Source organism: Oryctolagus cuniculus, chromosome 10 (assembly GCF_051225735.1).
Source record: "Oryctolagus cuniculus isolate XC-2025 breed Fujian yellow rabbit chromosome 10, ASM5122573v1, whole genome shotgun sequence".
NCBI lineage: Eukaryota > Metazoa > Chordata > Mammalia > Lagomorpha > Leporidae > Oryctolagus > Oryctolagus cuniculus.
Window position 1 is genome coordinate 21,005,307 of NC_142876.1, and position 19,541 is coordinate 21,024,847.

The following is a 19,541-nucleotide window of genomic DNA, read 5'->3' on the forward strand; positions in this document are numbered from 1 at the left end:
TGCAACTGATTTTTAAGATGCTCCTTTCTGTCTAGGAGACTGGAAATCTATCTGGGTCTCCACACACGTGGTAAACCAAAGTACTTGAGCCGTTACCTGCTACCTGTTAAGGGGCACATTATCAGGAGGCTGGATCAGAAGTGGAGGAGCTGGGGATCCAAGCAGGGTCTCTGATGTGAGAGTGGTTGTCTCAAGTAACCACTGCACAAAATGCCTGTCCTGGAATATTTGTTTGCAACTGTATACACTCAGCCCATGGATGATACCTGCTTTGCAAGTTTGGATGTTGTAAAGAGATTTTTCATAAAGTGGACTCAAGCTATAACACCAAAAAATTTGAGACTTGACACAAATAAGGGTTGGGGGCATGGGGAAACATAGGGGGACAGTAGGCTTGGCAGTGCTGCTTTACAAATTGAGCTACATGTTAGACTCTGTGAGTTTTGAAAAACGTGGATTGTGGTAGATTACAAAATCAATGTAATTCACATTCAAAGTACAGTCCTTCACTTCTTTTTTGTGAATGTTATTTCACAGTTTTCTCCATCAGCCCCTGTGGAGCCTCTTTCCACTCCTTTCCCTGAGAGTCTGGGCTGGACTTAGGGGTTTCTTCTGTCCATAAGATGCAGCAGAAGTGATTACACTGGTTCCCTGTGTAGGCCTCAGGGGAACTTGTGTGCTTGACCCTTCCTGGGCAGCCTGCAGGGGTGTAAAAGACAACAGGATTCAGTTGTTCAGATAAAGGCCACTCTAGGCTGGCCAGCTTCTAGGCCCCTGGGGAACTGACTACAGCTGCCCAAGTGAGCCCCGCCAAGACCAGCCCAAACTGATAACAGAATTGTGAGCCTTAAACCAGGGGGTTATTTTTCATAAAATTTTAAGAATTATATAAAATTAATTTTAAATTAACACAAAATATTTGTGCATATTTATGGGGTACAATAGGATACATGGGTTTTATCTTTTTTTTTGGTAGTGTGTAATTATATGTTCTTTTAAGCCTCTGTGGGTCAGAGTGATTGGTTATGCAGCAAAAGCTAACTGGCACACCAATATTTGAGGCACCTAATGAGTTGGATTAATTGGTGTGGGATGGACCTACATATCAGTATATTTTAAATGCTCTCTGAATGATTCTAATCTGCATCCAGAGTTAAAAACCATTAGTCTAGATAAAGGCACTTGGTACTTCATGAGCTGAGTTATAGGTGGGTCAGACCAAAGTTTAACTTAATGGGACTCCTTTGAAACTTAGGACATATATGTTAAAACGAATAGACAAACTCTTATCTTTAAAAAATTATTTATTTTATTTATTTGAAAGAGATGGAGAGAGACAGAGACAGAGATCTTCCATCCACTGGTTCACTTCCACATGCCTGTAATTACTAGGGCTGTGCCAGGCTGATGACAGGAGCCTGGAACTCATTCTGGGTCTGTAACGTGGGGAGAAGGAGCACAAGTACTTGAGTCACTGTGTGCTGTTTCCCATGGTGTTCCTTAGAAAGAGGCTGGAATCAGAAGTGGAGCACTTCAAACAAGGCATTATGATATGGGGTGTGGGCATTCCAAAGTGGCATCTTAACCAAATGCCAGCCTAAGAATTTTGTAATTTATTAATTTACAGAAAATAATAATCTGCAGTATTATGTATGCAAAGATATAAATTACTTCAAAAATTCTTGGCAAATGAAAAGATGGAAAGGATTTTGGGTTTAACCTATCGTAACTTCCACCTTGTACATTTGGAGAAACTGAAGACCAGAATTTGAATGATTTGCTCAAAGTTATACAACTAACTTGTAGCAGAGTTTAGATGCCATATGAATGCTCTTAGCTCCAAGTCTGTTTGTCTGCCTTGATTCTTCCACAGGGTGCAAATTATGTGGTCTTGCTCTTGACTCACCACAGGTGACTCACATGGAATCTGTATAAGGATAAGCTTAGGGTAGGTTATCTCTAAAGTTTTAATAGCTTAAGAACAAGGTACTCTTTAGAGTATCCCTGCGTTTATGTGACTGATAACTGATTATAGAATGTGCCTGCGTCCTGTTAGAGGAAGAAGTTTCAATTTCACTTTATGAAACTACAATGGGAGGCAGTGTGAGAGTGTTTGAGTCTTTCTAGGAAGGGAGAAAGAAGGCCACTGAGCCATGGTCAATGAATTAAAGCAGTTTATTTGACATTAATTGCAGAATTTACAGCACTACCATTTAATGATAGGAATAAAAATAGAAAGAATCCAGTGTAAGCAACGTTGCAGACAAAACAGGGTAGGGAGTGAGCAAAATTGAAAATGTAATTAACATTCAAAGAAATCTTCCCAAGGACAGGGAGCTTGCTAGGGGTGAGCATACCCTTGACAATGAAGAGTCATCCTCAGTCCCCCCAGGATTTGAGGGCAGCCGGTGGACATATGTCCTGCTGACTGTCCTTGGAAAAGCTGTCATCACAATCTGACTTCATATGTCTGACACAGGGCAAAGTCTGGGTTCTAGCATGCTTGGGAATACAGCCCAGGGTGAAAGGAAATAAGCATGTGGATCAGTGTGTGGGTTTTCTTTTGCAAAACAGGAGGAAGTGTGAATTTTAGGTGCATGTTTTCCTGATTTGAAATGTAAGAGGTGATGGCAAACAGAATGACTAAAAATAACAGCTTCAAGTTTCCAATGATTTTCTTTGAGGTAATATCTGTAGAAGCAAGGAAATAAAATGAGAGATGTGCATGTGACTCTCTGATCTCCTGTCCTCTTGGAATCTGAACAAACACCCATGAGTCTGGGTAGTTGGGTTCTATTAAAGTGCTGGGTTTCTGGAACCACTTTATAGAAGGCAGGTGGTAAAGGGTGTTCTTGGACAGAGAGGAATCATATTCCAGAGCTATGTCCCCATGGGTTTCTTTTCCATTTTGAAGCTTTAAACAGAGCTGGGACTTCTCTTACCACTCCGTCCTTCCCCCACTACAGTCATTTTTAAATACCATAAAGTAACCAACAGATTGGAAGAAAGGAGTGAAGCCCCACAGGCCAGCATGCAAAATTAAAAGGTGTTTTTAATACCACAAGTAAACACATCTGAGGCCGAGGCCAAAAGTGAGAAAATAGCCAAGACTGATTTGGATCTGAGAACAGAGCCAGGTGGAAAAAAAGATACTGGAACTTGTGTGGAACTGGAACTTTGATGGGAGGGTAGTTTTTCTTATGAGATTTCACCAACCAAAAAAGAACTGGCAATACCTGCGATAATGAAGTATTCATTTAGGTGGAAATATTCAAATAGGAAAAAAATTGGCCAGGCTGTTTCTCTGAAGGTCAAGAAGACACCTTCTTTGAGAAAAGTAAACAATGAAGAAAAGAACTAATTAAAATGTTGATCAATCCCTAATTATCTTTGCCCATGAAACCTTTGCAGAAAAGGCTGAACTGCTCTTGGATGGAAGGGGAAAAATAAGATTTGCTGATTGGAGATATGGATTCACAGAGAAACCAACAGCAAGTTTACTCCTGCTTCAGCTCTCTGCCTCCAAACTTCAGCAGTTCTTTATCAGCCTGTCAGTCTGAAGCTCGGGTTTTTATTTCAGAAATCTCAGCATGCCAGATGTTCTGCAACCTTTCGTGGTGCAGAGTTCTCTGGTAGCATTTGGACTTGTGTACCACAAAAACATGGTAAAGAAAGGAAGTGATATTTAATCTTCAAGGATGTACCTGTTAATGATGTGACTACCTACCCAATAGCTAGTCTTTGGATACTTCACCTTTCTTCCCAGATGGCAGGTTCCCAGTCACAGTCTGAAAAAAATCTTTCCTAGACAATAAACTGACTCTTATGCGAAATGCCAGTGAAGCCAAAGTAAAGGATATGGGGAAACTCTAAATGCTACGAGTTTTTGAAGAGGAGTTATATGCTAAGATAAAGTCTGCATTGATGGGCAGTGTTTTTTGTTGGCTCAGTAGCTGTGGTTCAGCCTGTCCCCTAAGAAAGACCAACAGCATGGGCAATGTGCAGGACCCCTGAGAGGGGAGCAAGGCACAGAGAGACAGTACAGGCTTCTTTTCCCTCTGTGTTTTTCCAGTTCAAAGAATTTGGTCTATCTAAAATACAACTTAGAAACAAAACATTAAAAACCCCTATTCAATACCTATCTTTGTATTCCAAATAATTATCTCCAGAAGTGTTGAGTGAGAAAGCTAAATGGGACGTACACAATGGGTGGGAAGAGGGCTTCTGCTCCGGAAGCGCACTGCATTGAGGAGAAGTAGATCCCTACAGATGTCAAGAGAAAGGGGACCGCCTTCATTGATGACCCAGGTGGAGTCAAGCAGATGGGTCACCACAGCCTTGGCTGAGTCAATTCAACTTGGGGAGGGTAGGTATGTGTGTGGAGTTACAGACCATTCAAAGTTGACATTTTCTCCATCTTGCCTTTCCTATACAAATCAGTTTCTGCCCTCATGCTGCCATGTGCTTAAGGGTAAGGGGTCTCAGAGAAGCTTTGGGATCCAGAAAGAGGAAAGTTAGAGAGTTCGAACCCAGCTCTTTTTAAAGCTGAAAGATACAGAGATGTCTTCCTAGTGCCCCAAACCTACCTTTTAGCCCATGACCTTCCATTGGTTTTCCAGGGCAGGCCCATATTCCCCCCTTGAGGCCACAAAAAGATAATTCCATAGTTCTGTGTCTCCAAGGAAAAGGACATCCATTAGCACAAAGCATTGAGTAAAAACCCTTTAATAACAAAATAACATTCACAATGTAGCTACTTCAGTTGTCTGGAAAACTCCGCTTACACTAGATTCAACATATCACTTTCCACAAAGTTAAAAAAAAAGGACATGAAATGGCATAACAAAATATACCTTGAATTTCATAGAGAAGTCTTCTTGGCAAATCCCAGTGAGCCAGACCTGTGTGTGGCCTGTGATAGAAAAGACTGGGCACACTCATGTCTCAGACACCCTCTGTATTCTTTGGATTTAAAATGCATTTGAACTTTGTCGATACAACAATATCTGCATCAAAAGGAACAATTTGTGGTTTTGTGAGTAGGTGAGAATTTTACTGAAATAAATATGGGTTTGATTTATTGCAGAAGAACATATAAAGCTTTCTGGAAGGTTAAACACTATTACAATCATCAACTGTCTTACAAAAGCTGATTTAAAAATTCTTGTATTCATTCCCATCTTTGGCAGATTAATTAGAAGAAAAATAAAAATACTGTTTTACAAAGCTTTCATGATCACAATGTACTTTTATAAGGCCAACTAAAACCATGTGGTTTTGTATTAATGAATACACTCCCTATCCAAAATAAAATGTGCTTGGTGGTTGATTTGGCTTTATGTCAAACATATCAGCTTGGGGAACAGGTATGAAGCTTGAGAGTGGAGCTCAGAACTTAAATATCAGAAGTTTGCCCAATCCTCTGCCGTGGAAAAATATCTTTTGAGATACAGAGACCCCGGATGACTGGGGATGGTGTTCATAATCTGTATTTGAAAACTGCTTCTACTTCCCCTTTAGAAGATGGATAGAACATTGTGGGGTGGATAGAGTCAGTTACAGTGACCTCTGACCCTAGTGAGGAGAAATTATGTTGCAGCTGCACAGGTGAATTTTTTGGGAATGGTTCTACATTTTTTTCTGAAACCACTTGGTGGAATGTCCAGGAGAGTGGACAAAAAAAAGCCAGAGAAGAATTAGTGATATTGATGCCATTTGAGTTTCTGCTGGAAACTGACCTGACAACAAAATATTAGAAGAAACCACACACAGTCAAAAATTGCCATTGCCGAGCCAGAGACCCAAGAGAGCTAAAGCTGGATGAATTAGCATCCCCAGGTGTGTGGCCAGATGGGTCTGAGGTCATGAACACAAGGCCAAAATCACTCTTTCTAGTGGAAATTAAAAAGGCAGAGGTGAGTTGCTTTTCTACACTTGTTTTCAAACCCCTCTTGGATACAGTGATGTAACTGGGTTATGAGGATCCCAATTTGTGGAATGCAGGTTGACTAACTCAACTTGGAATGACCTTTTTCATTATAAAATTTGAACCCGATTCAGTCTCATTTTGAAATCCCAACAGATGTGAAGGTATTTTCGAGGTGAGACATCTCCCAATAAAACCAATATTACCACTGTCTGAGGCTGAACTGTGTACATTTTCACAGGTTAATGATACACAACTGTTCCACGACTGCTAACAAACAATAGGCGTCCATGCATAAATAAAGTCTGTGAACCGAAGGGGAGGATCTAGTTCAAAATGAAAAAATGTTGCTATTAAAACCACAATGCATCACACAGCTAAATTTTTAGCTTCATGCATAAAATTATAGCACTGATTGGCAGTTGCTAATTATAATACTACACTGTTAACACAGAACAATTAATTGTTCAGACCAAGTAGCACAAAAGTAGAAAATAATCATTTTTTTTAACAGAGCAAATGAACACAGATTGTTTCTTCAGCAAAATATGAAACTGTAAACTTTGGGCTCATTCTGCAACTTTCCCCAATCCAGAATAAATAAAATCCAAAGGGGAAAAAAAAGAACATACATTTTCTTTTTAAGCGCACCTTTTTGTCTATTACAAAAGCACAACCTAAAACGTATAAAGCTTTTTTTTCTTTTTTTTCTTTTTTTAAATCACAGTTACCAAAAGAAACAGTGAATAATTTATTACATACGCTATAATAACATTACTCTAAACACTATTATCTATGAGGTATATCTGAGAAAATTCGGTAAGGAATTGCGCGGTCTGCATTGCCAACATGCCCAGGTTCATATTAAAGCTTTGGAACCATGAAGAACTAGAAAAGGGGAAGAACGGGGCGGCAGGAGGAGGAAACATAGAGAAAGAACCTTTGGTATTAGTACAAATCTTGTTCTTTGCAGGGTTGCATTGCAAAGCACCACAGTACAATAAGCCCACCAATTTACTGCATGGAGGCCCAGTTGAAGCTGAGGTATTCACAGGAAGGATTAAAAAAAGCACAGAGAGGTCCAGACTGGCTAAATCGTTGCTTTGGTTCAAGCAAGGCACTCGTCCCGTGGTTATGTCACACTTTGCAAGTGAAGCATGAGGCTTGAGGGGGGATTGCTGAGGAGGGGTCTGCCACCGGGGGATGTTTTCTGTGTTCAGGCTGCCATCGCTCTTTCTAGGTTCTCTCTTATGGGGGCTTGGTGGTGGGAAGGCTGGGGAAGGTAATATTGACTTACAGGGGAGCATTCTGCTGCCCTATGAGTTAAATCATTTTGTTGGATTCTCAGATTGTCTGAGACTTCTGTTTCCAATAAAAATCTGGGAAGAAAACCAAAGCAATTTGCTGATTGGAAGAAAGGCCTTACAGGTTTACCTTGTATAGGGAGAAGAGAGCGCTGTGAGCCTGTTGAGACAGCAGGGAACTTGTCTGTATGTCAGGATGGTGCTTAGAAAGTCACAAAGAGGGCAACTGAATGTGTCCTACAGTTGTCAGTCTGTCTTCTAAACTCTACTAGCTACCCTCCATTGATGCATGGAACTGACAAGTTGATTGGGTCTTTCCTGTCTTAGCTTCTCTTTCTAAATGGGTTCCTTAAAAGCTCAGAATAACTACATTACATGAAATGCAAAATACCAGTACTCAGTGGAAAGCATTCAAGATAGGAGGTGGATCTTTGCATGTGTCTAAAACCCATTTGATCAAAAGCTGAGAAAGATTCTATGACTAACATCTGGATCATTTTGATGGATGGATCATAATAGTGATTTAGTCATTTGATAGAATTAAAAGAAACATAAAACCAATTAATTCCATGAGTAATTAGAGAAGAGGGAAGCAACTTAAACTGACATTAATTTCTCTGGAAGTCTTAGATTTTTCATTTACAATGAATAACCAAATGATGTGAAGCTTAAACTTCCCTCATAAATACAGAGTTGGCTTAGCAATGAAGTGTAAGCACCCAGAATGTAAAGCTGGAGAGCCGAAATGTCATATGTATAAATGGTGATCAAATGTTCTTAATAAATGCTGACTTAAAAAACTATAATAATTAAACTCAATCAGATAAGGGTGAACCTTCTCCTCTCACTGAATCAAAAGCTTATTTATACAATACTGTGTAGTGGAGCGGTTAAGAAGCAGTCATCCTGTGGGCTCAGTAATGCCTGGATGAGCCCTGATATTTCAAAGCTGATTACCTTTATTAAGCAACTGATTGTATATGACTATGTGGAGATATAACTGGACAGACACAGAAAATGCCTGTGGCTGTTTCCGCAGAATGAAGTGTCAAGGGATAAACCACAGTGTCTGATGATGGCTAAAGGACTGCCACCTTCCTGTCTGCCCACATGTGACCTGTCTCAGGCCTAGGTGACACTGCACCATGGGCAGTGCACTGGGGTGGAGCCAGGAGGCTTACGTAGCCTTCGTCTCTAGGTAGTCATTTGACTGAAATAACTGTGTCACTCCTGCAGCCCTAGGGGCTGGACTAAGGGATTTCTAAGGGCCTTTCCAGCTCTGTTGTCCAGTGGTTATGAGTTGCTGTGGTTTAGTAATTGGAACTCTTTCCTGTGACGGCTCCTAAGTGGGGACAGGCTACGGCTAGGACTGAAGGCCATTTCCAACCAGTATTTTTACCCATTTGGAATCAGAATTTAAGGAATCCAAATATAATAGTGTCCAAACTTGCACCCCTGAACATGAGGAGGGGACAGCAAACAAATGAGCGAAACACAGAAAATATCCCTTTCCAAATTAGCAGCCACCATCGCATAGATAATCATTTCTTTGGGGTATCTGAGCTGTGGCTGTACATACCATACATCAGAGAGAATAGTTCAAATTATAAAAGAGCACAGGCAAAACGCAGACCGCACAGAGAAAGAAATCTTTGGTATCTTTGGTGTCATCAACACGATTAAAATTACACAAGGAAACAGTCAGTGAGGTAGCCTCCTTTGGTTCTCACTAGAAATAGAAAGTTTTTTCTGTTTTTCTTTTTTCTGCTTTTTTTATTCCTTTTTTTGTTTTGTTTTGTTGCTTTACACACACACACACACACAGAGTTCATTCTTGGAAGCAGCTAGTGTAAGGGTTTCTCTCTTTTTGTTTATGATTTATTTTTTTCCAGTTTCTGTATAGAAGCCCCGAAATTCAGGCTGGTGAGGCAGGGTCTCAACTTAAGTTTTCTGAATGCACAAGTTCAGGTTGAATAGTCATTGCTTGTCCACGAAATTTTGCTCTGTTGTTCTGACAGCAAACAAACTGCAGTGCTCTCTGTTGTTTTAAATAAAAAATATAAACTATACAGTGCACCTTTCACAGATGCTGAATAAGTTAAATAAATAAGTTACAATAGGAAGGCTCTGAGGGCCTCAATAACTAGGAAGTGAAGTTCGCCTGGTACCAGGTGGGGCTGCGAACTTAAATTAAATAATTTAATAATTGTTACTTAACCTATTTTAAAAGTTAACTCAAGAAGGAGAAATATCCCCAATTCTGCTTTTTTTTTTTCTGTAACCTGTAGTTAATTCTTCCCTGCCTGTAACAGAATTTTACTGCTTTATAAAGCAAACTAAACTTCAAGAGTCATCTAAATAGGATTTTGCATCTCTGATGCACCATTGGTTTAGATTTTGATAAATAAGCACAAGAAATAAAATCCAACAAAGGAAGGATGATTAAATAAGTACCCAAATCCTATACATTGCAGTACTAAAACTAATTTAAATAAATTAATTACAGTCACCGTACTTAGCTTGTTGGGTGATAACCCAAAGAGACAAGTTGGAAGTTGTGTGCACTTTTTGGCTGACAAAATGTGTAACCTCTTTCTGTGTCTAAAATTAAAATAAAGCAGTAAATTATAATTTCTAAAGCCTTTTCACATTAAAGACCATTTAGATGTGACAAGCATGAAAAAAAAATCACCCCCCTCCCCCCAGCTGGCACAGCCTCCACAAGGCCATGTCACCATCATCTCAACCCTGGAAACCAGAGCCCACTTTCTCCCCATTGCTTTGCACATTATTATTTTTCTTTCTTTTCCTTTTTTTTTTTTTTTTTAATTTTTTGGTCCCTTTTCAGGTCTTTGGATTTAGCTTTAGTTATGAACGATCCAGAATAAAGCTATTCAACCGAAGCCATCAAGCATAGGTGTCATTCTGATACAGGTGATTGAATAATATCCAGAGTTTCTTGAAAGTTAAGTTTACCTTGGGTGTGCCCAAATGGAAGTAATTCCAAGTGTACAAAATGGAGATGCTGGGATACTTTTTTCCCCTTCCTGTACTTTGGTTTTCAATGTTACAATAAATAATAATGAAGACAATGTATATTGTAGAAGTAAAACATACATGTTAATTATTTAAAATTTATTTATCGTAACAGATTACAGTAGAGATGTATTAAGATGTCTGTACACACTTGTATGTACACAGTCTAGACACTTATAGGTATTGTGTGTTGCTGTAAAGACATGAGTGAGAATACATATCAAAATATGTATCTAAATCTGTATACATCCAAGCTGACAGACTGTGTAAGCTTTAGGCCAACTTAGCTATCAAGATTTATGCTACACCAAATGCCTACTGCTAAAAATGGAGCAGAGTGGAACATTTCCTTTGGATGAATGAATCTGTAGCAAGGTGTTTTTTCTCCACTAGAAAGGCATTAGCTGTTTAATTCCAATTAACCTAACTCAAAAATCTGTATGGGAAGGTTGGGCTCTAGCTTGGATGTGCCTCAACCTGTCAGAGTCATTTTGGTACCATTTTGGACAATGAGGGATTGTGAGATTCATACCATGGCCCATCAGCTTCAATTATAAGATATATTTCTATCTATTTACATGGGGGAAGGGTTCCTATATTAATTTTTAAAAATTATTTTTGTACTTTATTCTGGGACTTTCTAAAACAAACAAAACTCCACTCCACCCCTGACTTTAGAAAGAAACAAATCATTGATGTAAATAGGAATTGGGTCATCCACATTTAAAGCCAATATCATTATCTTTTGAGATTTATACAACCAACTGGGGTGTCAGTCTTCCTTCAGTAATGATTTCTGAGGCTTTATTTTAAAACTTGGAATTTTTGTTGTTTCAGAAATAACTTGTTTTTAAAAGTAAAGAATTATCACAATCTAACCAGATTTGTAGATAAATTTCAAAAGATACAGGTATACCAGGTCTATTCCTTCTTCTACCACTTTCCATTCCCTCATCCTAGTTAGGCTAACAAATCTGAATCACACAGCATTAGCAACAACAACAAGAAAACTCAACTCTAATCTGTTATTAATCTAGAGGGTTATTCTCAAAGTACTTGTAACTGGGGCTTGTGGTAATCCCTTACCGCGCGTATCATCTCTTTTTCTCTTTTTAAAAAATAGAATTTATTTTTCTTCAACAAAATTGGAACCCAGTCTGTTCTTTTGTTTAAAAAAAAATTCCAACTATACAACCTCCTGAAAACCCAAGTTCATTCTAAAGGCTTGCTGTCATGACACTTTGATACACAGATACTCCTGTAATTCTGCCAATGCTTTCAGAAGTGTGAAAGTTTCTCCCCACACCCAGGAAGTAGTGATTTTTTAAAAATCGTTTCAACTTTAATTTCTTGTCACTAATAGGTGAGTGCCCAGCATAGACATGGTAAAATGGTTGATTATCCAAAAGGTCCTATATTTGGCTTCGAAATACATTGTTTGACTTTAGCAGAATTACCTTTCTAATTTTGATTTTATTTTGCCTTGAAGTGAAAAATTAAGCATGGCTTTCCTAACCTTACAGTTGCCAAGAGCTTGTGGGAGAAGAGCAGCTGTCTAGCATACTCTGATTTCTCCAGAAGCAGTATCATGCTAGGTTCTTCCTGGCTCAGTCTAGCCCATGCCTTTATGGAGAACAACCTAAAGCACCTTTTACATTTTAGCAAAAGTTTTCAATACTGGTGTTGAGGTTTTACCACTGCTGCTATTTTCCTTTGAAAAATAAATGTATTGGCTCTATCTTCTTTTTAATTTCCTGGAATGAAAGAATTACATCCCCAGTACCAAAATCACACTGAAAAACAAAGCTAGCCTATTTATGTAAAGGAATGAAGAAAAAAAAATGTCCCCACTCAATAGCCGTAAGCATTTGTATTTCTACTGCCTGTCAAGTTTGGTGGAGAACTGTCCCTTTACACTGTCCCATTCATTGCTGATGGCTGAGGCATGCCTGGAATTTTTCTTGGATTAAGGAAATGGATTCTAAACTATAACCAAGTCCATATGGTTATGTTCTTTGAAATTCTTAATTTAAAATTTTAAGATACTTGAGGAAACACACTGGGTTAGATTCTATTATCTTTCAATATAGCATTTTTTTCAGATGTCTAACAAATTGAAATTTTGCATGACTTAAAATTTGGATACAAAATGTATAGGTACACATGTATTTTTATAAATGTAAATAATTTTTTAAATGCAAGCATTTCTCTTAGATAGGACACTATCTGGTATGAGACATTTGTCAGGCGCTACTGCAGGGAGTTACTGCCTTTTCTTACTTTGCAACATCTTCCTCCACTCATCAGAACATTGGTTTGGCCAGTGTTGAAATTTCAGGGCACAAAGACAGCCTCTTTTGGTCTAGACATCTTTAGAGGATGTCCAAGACCAAATGCTGAGGTTAATGTGTCGAAGAGTCACTAATCAAACCAAGTAGGCTTGGTTCCTCAATCTAACCTCAAGAAGAACAACCATTTCCAGTGGCTACAAGTCACCAGGACTCATTTAGAAATTCCAAAGTTGAAATTCATCTTTATCAACCCACAGGGTAGCAACCCCCAGCTGAAATGTACCCTTCTCTGAGTCTTCTGATGAAGGGTACATGAAGTATGAGCACAGGATAAAGGGACACAAGGGAGCAATCAAGGAGTGACTCCCAGGCAGGATGAATCACAAAAATCACAGAGAGCCTCATTCTCTTACAGCTCCACGACGACTTCCCCTGCACGGTGGGAGCAAGGAGGGAGACAGTGGAGCTCTCCTGGGGGAGGATTCTGGGACTCTCCTCAAAACTTGCTTTATATTTTCTCTCCAGGATTGCAATATCCCCTACCCCAACGCCACCACTGCCCCACCCTAGAGCTAGCTGTGGTTGCAACACAGGCTTGTCAATGCAAACTGGCAATTACCACCCTGAGGAAACCTAATCAGCCCATTGCCACAGGAGCTGGACTTCCCCGTGAGAAGTCCCTTTTGGTGGATCCACTCACTGAGGGGCTCTGGAAAACCCTGATGGACAGGCATCTCCTGGAGGACAGGAGAGTGTGTGGGGCTGGCCTCACATCCCATGCCTGATGGGAACAGACCCCTGAGCCTTCCCAGCAGTTGCAGATGAGCACTGCACTGTCCATGGCTCAGCTTTGGTGGATGAACCTCACTCACCATCTTGACCATGGTTGAGGCATAAAATAGGGCTTAAAATTCAAATCAAGCTCATTGACCCCATGGATCCATTTACCAACAGGTTAAATGTTGAAATCCTTGAACTTGACTTTCAACCTTTCCCAGGAATTTTCATAGAAATGTGAATACTCCACATCATCCACAGTGGCAAATTAACTCTGAAATGGCATGAGAAATGAGCAAAATTCTGAACTGAATACTTAGCAAATGAAGCACTTGACAAAAACAAGACATGAATTTGGACAGCAAGAATTTTGAGTGATCACCAATGTCAAGTTGATCTATATATGTATTCATATATTATATATATCTTTCTTTAGAAATGCAACTTTACAGCTGATTTTTAAAAAGCTAATAGAAAAGTAGAAACTGGCAATTATTTTTACATGTTTTCCCCCACCCCCAAATGAAGCCCTGTTAGGATGTAGCAGTCCCATGAAGACGAGACTGTAAACTCCTCTATAAACTCTTTGGTTCTGTGGCTCGGGAGAGGATGTGTCACCAAGACCCCCCTCCCCCTTGACTCTCACTCCCCTTTCCTCCCTTGATGATCAGACTCTGAACATAGAAGGAACCAAGTCTAAGGGTTAAGCAAAGAACATTCAAGTGACAATACCAGTCCCCACACTGCTGAGCAGAGAGGGGAGACTCATTCAGTATCCCAACATCTTGAACTTGGAGTCCATGGAAGCTTTTTGAGAGATTCCATGTTGGGGTTAAAAAACCCATAAGACAAACTTAAAGGGAAACAATAACATCAAATAAATGACCCTTTCCTTTTGTTGCTCAGAGAAACAAAATTGATTACCTTTGTACAGATCAATGGCGCTATTAGTATTTTAGCCAGGCAAGAAGAGATAATGAACTGAAACAAAAGGTGTGAGAAATCCTCATCTTTGGTATTGTAGCTGTTGAGGTTTCTGTTGCTCTGTTCCGTGTTCTTTTGAAAAACTGCATAGGCACAAATTAAAGACAATCTTCAACTTTAAGATTACCGCGTGAGTTGTCAAATGAAGCAGCAGCCACTGAGGCCCTTCCTTACTTCTATTCTTGTCTCAACCCTTTCTTTAAAATCTGCTTCCAAAAATTGTCCCAAGAGGTCTGTTTGAACACAGTGTGTCTCGCCGTTTTTTTGTTTTTGTTTTAATTTCTGTCGTGTTTCCTTCTTGGTGGTGATTTCCACTGATTCACGGATTTATTTATTCACTTTAATGGGACAGTTTTGTTTGTTGCAGAAGTAGGTGCAGAAAAAGTTTCTTTGGTTTCGATTAAGTAATTCATAAAAAAGTCAGTCTCAAGTGTCTGTAAAGAATCATTGCTGCGTTTGGCTTGCTTTGAACACCCCCACGGTGCCCACCTGGGGCCGTTCACTGGTAAATACGCACATCGTGACCTTCGCAATCTCCCGGAGTTCTGCGGGTGCTCTCTCTGCCACTTGCTGTGGGAAGGTGACAGCCAGGAACCAGAGCTGGCATGGTGAAGCTTGGCTACTGTCCTTGGCGTGGCTGGTTCGCTCAGCCTGATGGTGAGCCTGATGCAAGAGCTGAATGCCGTTCGGGGTTGCAGAGGTTTTCTGATTTCTAAAAGTAATCACAGTATTTCTAGGCTAGAAAATGGCAAGTAAGAAACGTCTTTGGTTTGCAGTATTCTGCTTCTTTGGTGTGCTGTGTTTTTTTTTTTTTTTTTCTCCAGATTTATGTAGCTGTTTTGCAAGGATGATTCAACATGGAGGAGATTTAGGACTAGATGACAGTCATGAGCAACATGCATGGTGGTTTGGTTTATTATTTGTTTCCTTGCTAGAAAACACTGAAAACATTCCTACTAACTGGATGGATGAGGGAACAACAGAAATCAGAAAGTGAGAGAATGAGTTATGCAGTGATCATAATGCGTGTTAGGAGGAACCAGATGACTAATAAACCAAGAAGGATATATTAATGCTCTAAAAATATTTAGATCTTTTAAAATGCTGTATCTTCTCTATGTACCGTAACAGTTAAATTGGCCTCCTGAGTGTGCGTCTGCATTATGTACAAACAGAATTTGTAGCAAACTGCAAAATGTGCTTGAAGCCATGTTCCCAACGATTCCCCAAGGACTTCACGTTCGGCTTCTTGAAAATCCAGATGCGGTGAATCCAGAACCTTTCTTACTTCTGTTTCTCTTTGTTGTGCTTGATACTTTGAGCTCAAGTGAACTGATTTGTTTGGGGACAGATCCAAGACCATGTGAAATTTCCAGGAGGTAAGAAAATTGTAAACTGAATCAACTTAAAGTGTTCTAAGCTACTCAATGAAAAGATGCCTGAGTTGGAAAAACAGGTCCTTGGATTTTTTTTTTTTAACTTCCATATTTAAAACTTGTGCTCAGTAATTTCCATTCTGATGTTTTCTATACTATGGCTGTGAACTTTGGTGTACTGTGGTATCATGAGGCTAAGCACTTGGAAAGCAAATGAGGTCCATCTTGTCAGTAAAATTCTTCTCTTCCAATAGCATCCTGGAAGCCTACACTTAGAGTCTTTACACAGACCGAATTCCTACCATTTCCCATGGGGACTCTGACTGCAAGAGGTCGGCAGGACTCAAGTGGGACTGTTGACATTTGAAGGAATCCTGAGCCTAGGTGACACCATACTGGAATCAGCTCCTACAGGCCCCATTTGAGCTTCTGTAATGCTTAGCATGCTCAGAGGACAGTGTCTGGTTCAAAGAGATTCATTTTCAGCTTGCACTTGGACTCCATAGCCATTAAGAACAAAAAAAGAACACCTGGCCTATGATTACAGCTAGAATAGAAGTTTGTTTTCAAGAGAATTGTGCTTTCAAATCACCAGTGAAGGGCCCCAGCTGAGAATCCGGTGTCTTTTTCCTTTGTGTTTTCTTTTGGTATCTGTTGTCCTCATTTGGAGGTGACTTGTGCCCAAGTGAGAGTCCTTCCATCATGCTTTGGTGCAAGTGCTGGAGGTGGACGAGGAGCCCCCTGTGCTCAGGTCGTCTTGCCACTTCTCCAGGCTGCGGCGCCGGGCATTCATGAAGAAGTTGCTGACGGTGGTGAGCTCCAGGCCCAGCTGCTGAGAAATGGTGATCTGCATCTCCTTCGACGGACGTTTATTCTCCTTGAAGATGGCGAAGAGCGTGCGGCGCTGGAGGTCGGTGAACACCAGGCGGGATTTCTTCTGGGAGTTGTTCCTGTCCTTGTTTGGTTCTTGCTCTTTACGTTTGCATGCTTGAAGGAAAAGAGAAGAAGGAGAGGAGTCAGGGAGAGTGGGAGAACCAGCACCTGAAAGGTGATCCATTGACAACATTGACCAGGTCGTACAAAGTGATGTAAAGCATTAAACTTTACTGTGCAAACTGCCGGGCTGTCAATACCCAGCCTTCCCAGCTCATCTGCGGGTGATGGAAGGCATCCGTTAACCATGGGCTGGGAGCCTGGGGAAGACAGCAGGGCCGGCTCACGCAGTCTGGTTGTGCAGTTGCCATTCTCTTTTTGTCCCTGCCCTCCCAGCACATCCTCAAAATTCCTTATCTCTGAAATCAGAATCTGGGAAGCGAGGGGAGACAGCAGGGCCCCGAGAGAAGCCCAGTGAGGGAGTTCCTCCTTCATGCAGCTGAGCCTGCAGAAGAACTGCAAAGTGCATATTTCCTTTTTTTTCCAAATCAAACCTTCTACCCATCACGATTCTAAACATTGCTAACAGAATCAAATTGGAAATGACAGGGTGATGGTATCATTCTGACTCAAATCCCCTCCATTCTGACTTTGGAAACATTCAAAGCACAACAAAACAACCAGGGAGGGAAAGACTCAGGGTGTGGGTCTTGTAGGTGGCAGGGCCTGGATTTGAATACAGGCATGTCTGTCCTTACCACCTGATGAAGGAAATCAGAGCGCTCTCCTCAGGAAAGGCTTCCGTGAGATAACCTGGGTAAATGTTCACTTCTGGCCTTTTCTCTTACTGGATTCCTCTAGCAATCCAGAGCTAGGCCATTGGGCAGAAATTGTTTTGTTTTCAAAGGGAAATAAATGGAGACCTGGAGAGTGTAAGTGATGGCCCTGAGACCACACTGTCTCTCCTTCATCTCTCCAGGGTGTCACCCACACCCAACTGTACCTTGAAGACACCCTCTGTGCAGGGAAGTCTGGGCTCCACACCGGGATTGTGACTGTCACCTGTGAGGTCAGGTTCTGGACTCTGTTTTCCCAACCCCTTTGGGGAACCAGTGTGCTTGACCACACTGCTACTGCAGGTCCCTGACCACCATCTCTCATCCTTGCTCCCACCTCCTGGGATGCTTGGTGCCAAGCTTTCATCTGGAGGACTCTAAAAAAACAGCGATGTGTAATAAGCTCCCAGTAACAAAACTGTGGCAAAAACCTTCTGCAAATATTAGTTGAGGTCTTCTGTCAATTTCTAGTCCTTTGGATTAACCATATAGCAATCAATTTTCATACCAATATGGATTATTTTTCAGCTATAATAGTGCTTTTAATAGGGTGATTAGACAACATGGACTTACTAAATTACATTTGGTTATGCATAATGTGTGTATATATCCATAGATATGTATGTACATGTGTATGTGTGTATATATATGTTTCCATATATATATATGGAAAGATATAAACACTTAAGAAGGTACTTCAAAAGGCTTGTGGGAAATAGGATTAAAAGATGAGTTGACATTGGTACAAAAAATCTTGCAATGTATGCACATACAAAGTCTTCCAAAAGTTCATGAAAAAAGTATATCATGGAAAAACTATGGATGGATTTTGATATTTTTTGCACACAAGATAAATTTATCTTTTAATTCCATTTTCCATGAACCTTTTGAAGTACTTGTGTGTGTGTGTGTTAGATATACTCTTAATTTAGAAGAAAAATGTTAAAGACTTAATATTCAGCAGGCTGCAGAGAAAGACTAGGTCAAAGGGCTGGTGCTGTGGTGCAGTCACTGCCTGCAATGCCGCATCCTGGATAGGAGCTGGTTCCTGTCCTGGCTGCTCCACTTCCAATCCGGCTCCCTGCTGATGGCCTGGGAAAGCAGTGGAAGATGGCCCACGTGTCTGGGTTCCTGCCACCCGTGTGGCAGACCTGAGTGAAGCTCCTGGCTTCGGCCTGGCGCAGTCCCAGCTGTTGCTGCCATCTAGGGAGTGAACTAACAGATGGAGGATCTCTTTCTCTGTGTGTAACTCTGTCTCTCGAACAAATAAATAAATCTTTTTAAAAATATTTATTTATTTTTGTTTGAAAGGCAGGGAGAGAGAGAGAGGGAGAGAGATAGATTTTACATCTGTTGGTTCACTCCCCAATTGGCTCCAGTGGCCAGGGATAGGCCAGGCTGAAGCCAGGAGCTAGGAGCTTCTTCCGGGTCTCCCACTTAGGAGAGACTTAGGTGCAGGGGCCCAAGGACTTAGGCTATCCTTCGCTGCTTTCCCAGGCCACCAGCAGGGAGCTAGATTTGAAGTGGAGCAGCTGGGACTTGAACTGGCATCCATATTGGATGCTGGCACTACAGGCAGAGACTTAGCCTTCTATGCTGCAGCAAAAAAAAAAAAAAAAAAAAAAAAAAGTCAATACAACCTGCCTGTGCCTCCCCAGGTGCTCTCCAGAGTGCTTAGATTTCACATCAGCAAATGCAAAGCTGTAGGCTGTGGTCTCCAAATGTACAAGTACAAGAGCCTAAAGTACTGAGGCAGTTGATCCTTAATTTTCCCAGAGTCCTTACAGCTGGAAGTGGCCAGCCCATGAGTCTTACAAAAGCACTGGGCCAGGGGCTGAAGGAGTATCAAAAGAGGAGGGAAATACCCACTTTGAAAGTCTGAGAAGCTGACAGATTGAATGTTGTCTGGAAGCTGGTATGAGGTTGTAGCCTCAGAATTCTCATAACATAGCCAGCTGTCCCCTATAGGCACAGGTAGAGTGTAAATGGCATTAGTATTCCTAAAAATATTCCACTCTGTAGTCAGTAAGTACCCATTTCTGAACAGCCAGGGAAGGGCCAAATAGCTCCCTACAACTCAGGGTTGTGTCAGAAACCCAACTGAAGGGCAGGCGCTCATGGGCAGTGCAGTTGGAGTG

General features: G+C 40.9%; 1 protein-coding gene across 2 annotated transcripts in view; it reads right to left on the reverse strand.

Annotated features, from left to right (window-relative positions):
• Positions 1–4,709: 4,709 nt before the first annotated feature.
• The window catches only part of ONECUT2 (one cut homeobox 2), a 54,268-nt gene continuing 39,436 nt past the window's right edge, over positions 4,710–19,541 (reverse strand). Inside the window, exons 2-3 of one of the 2 annotated variants that reach the window (XR_007921442.3) lie at positions 14,259–16,681; positions 4,710–5,006 (exon numbers count right to left, since the gene is read on the reverse strand). Coding sequence is in view for 1 of the 2 variants with exons in the window: in XM_051851187.3 (XP_051707147.1) it covers positions 16,395–16,681 (287 nt within the window). In the remaining variant the exon portion in view is untranslated. Of the gene's footprint in view, positions 16,682–19,541 lie in introns of both variants that reach the window. The other variant, XM_051851187.3, reaches the window with a different exon arrangement.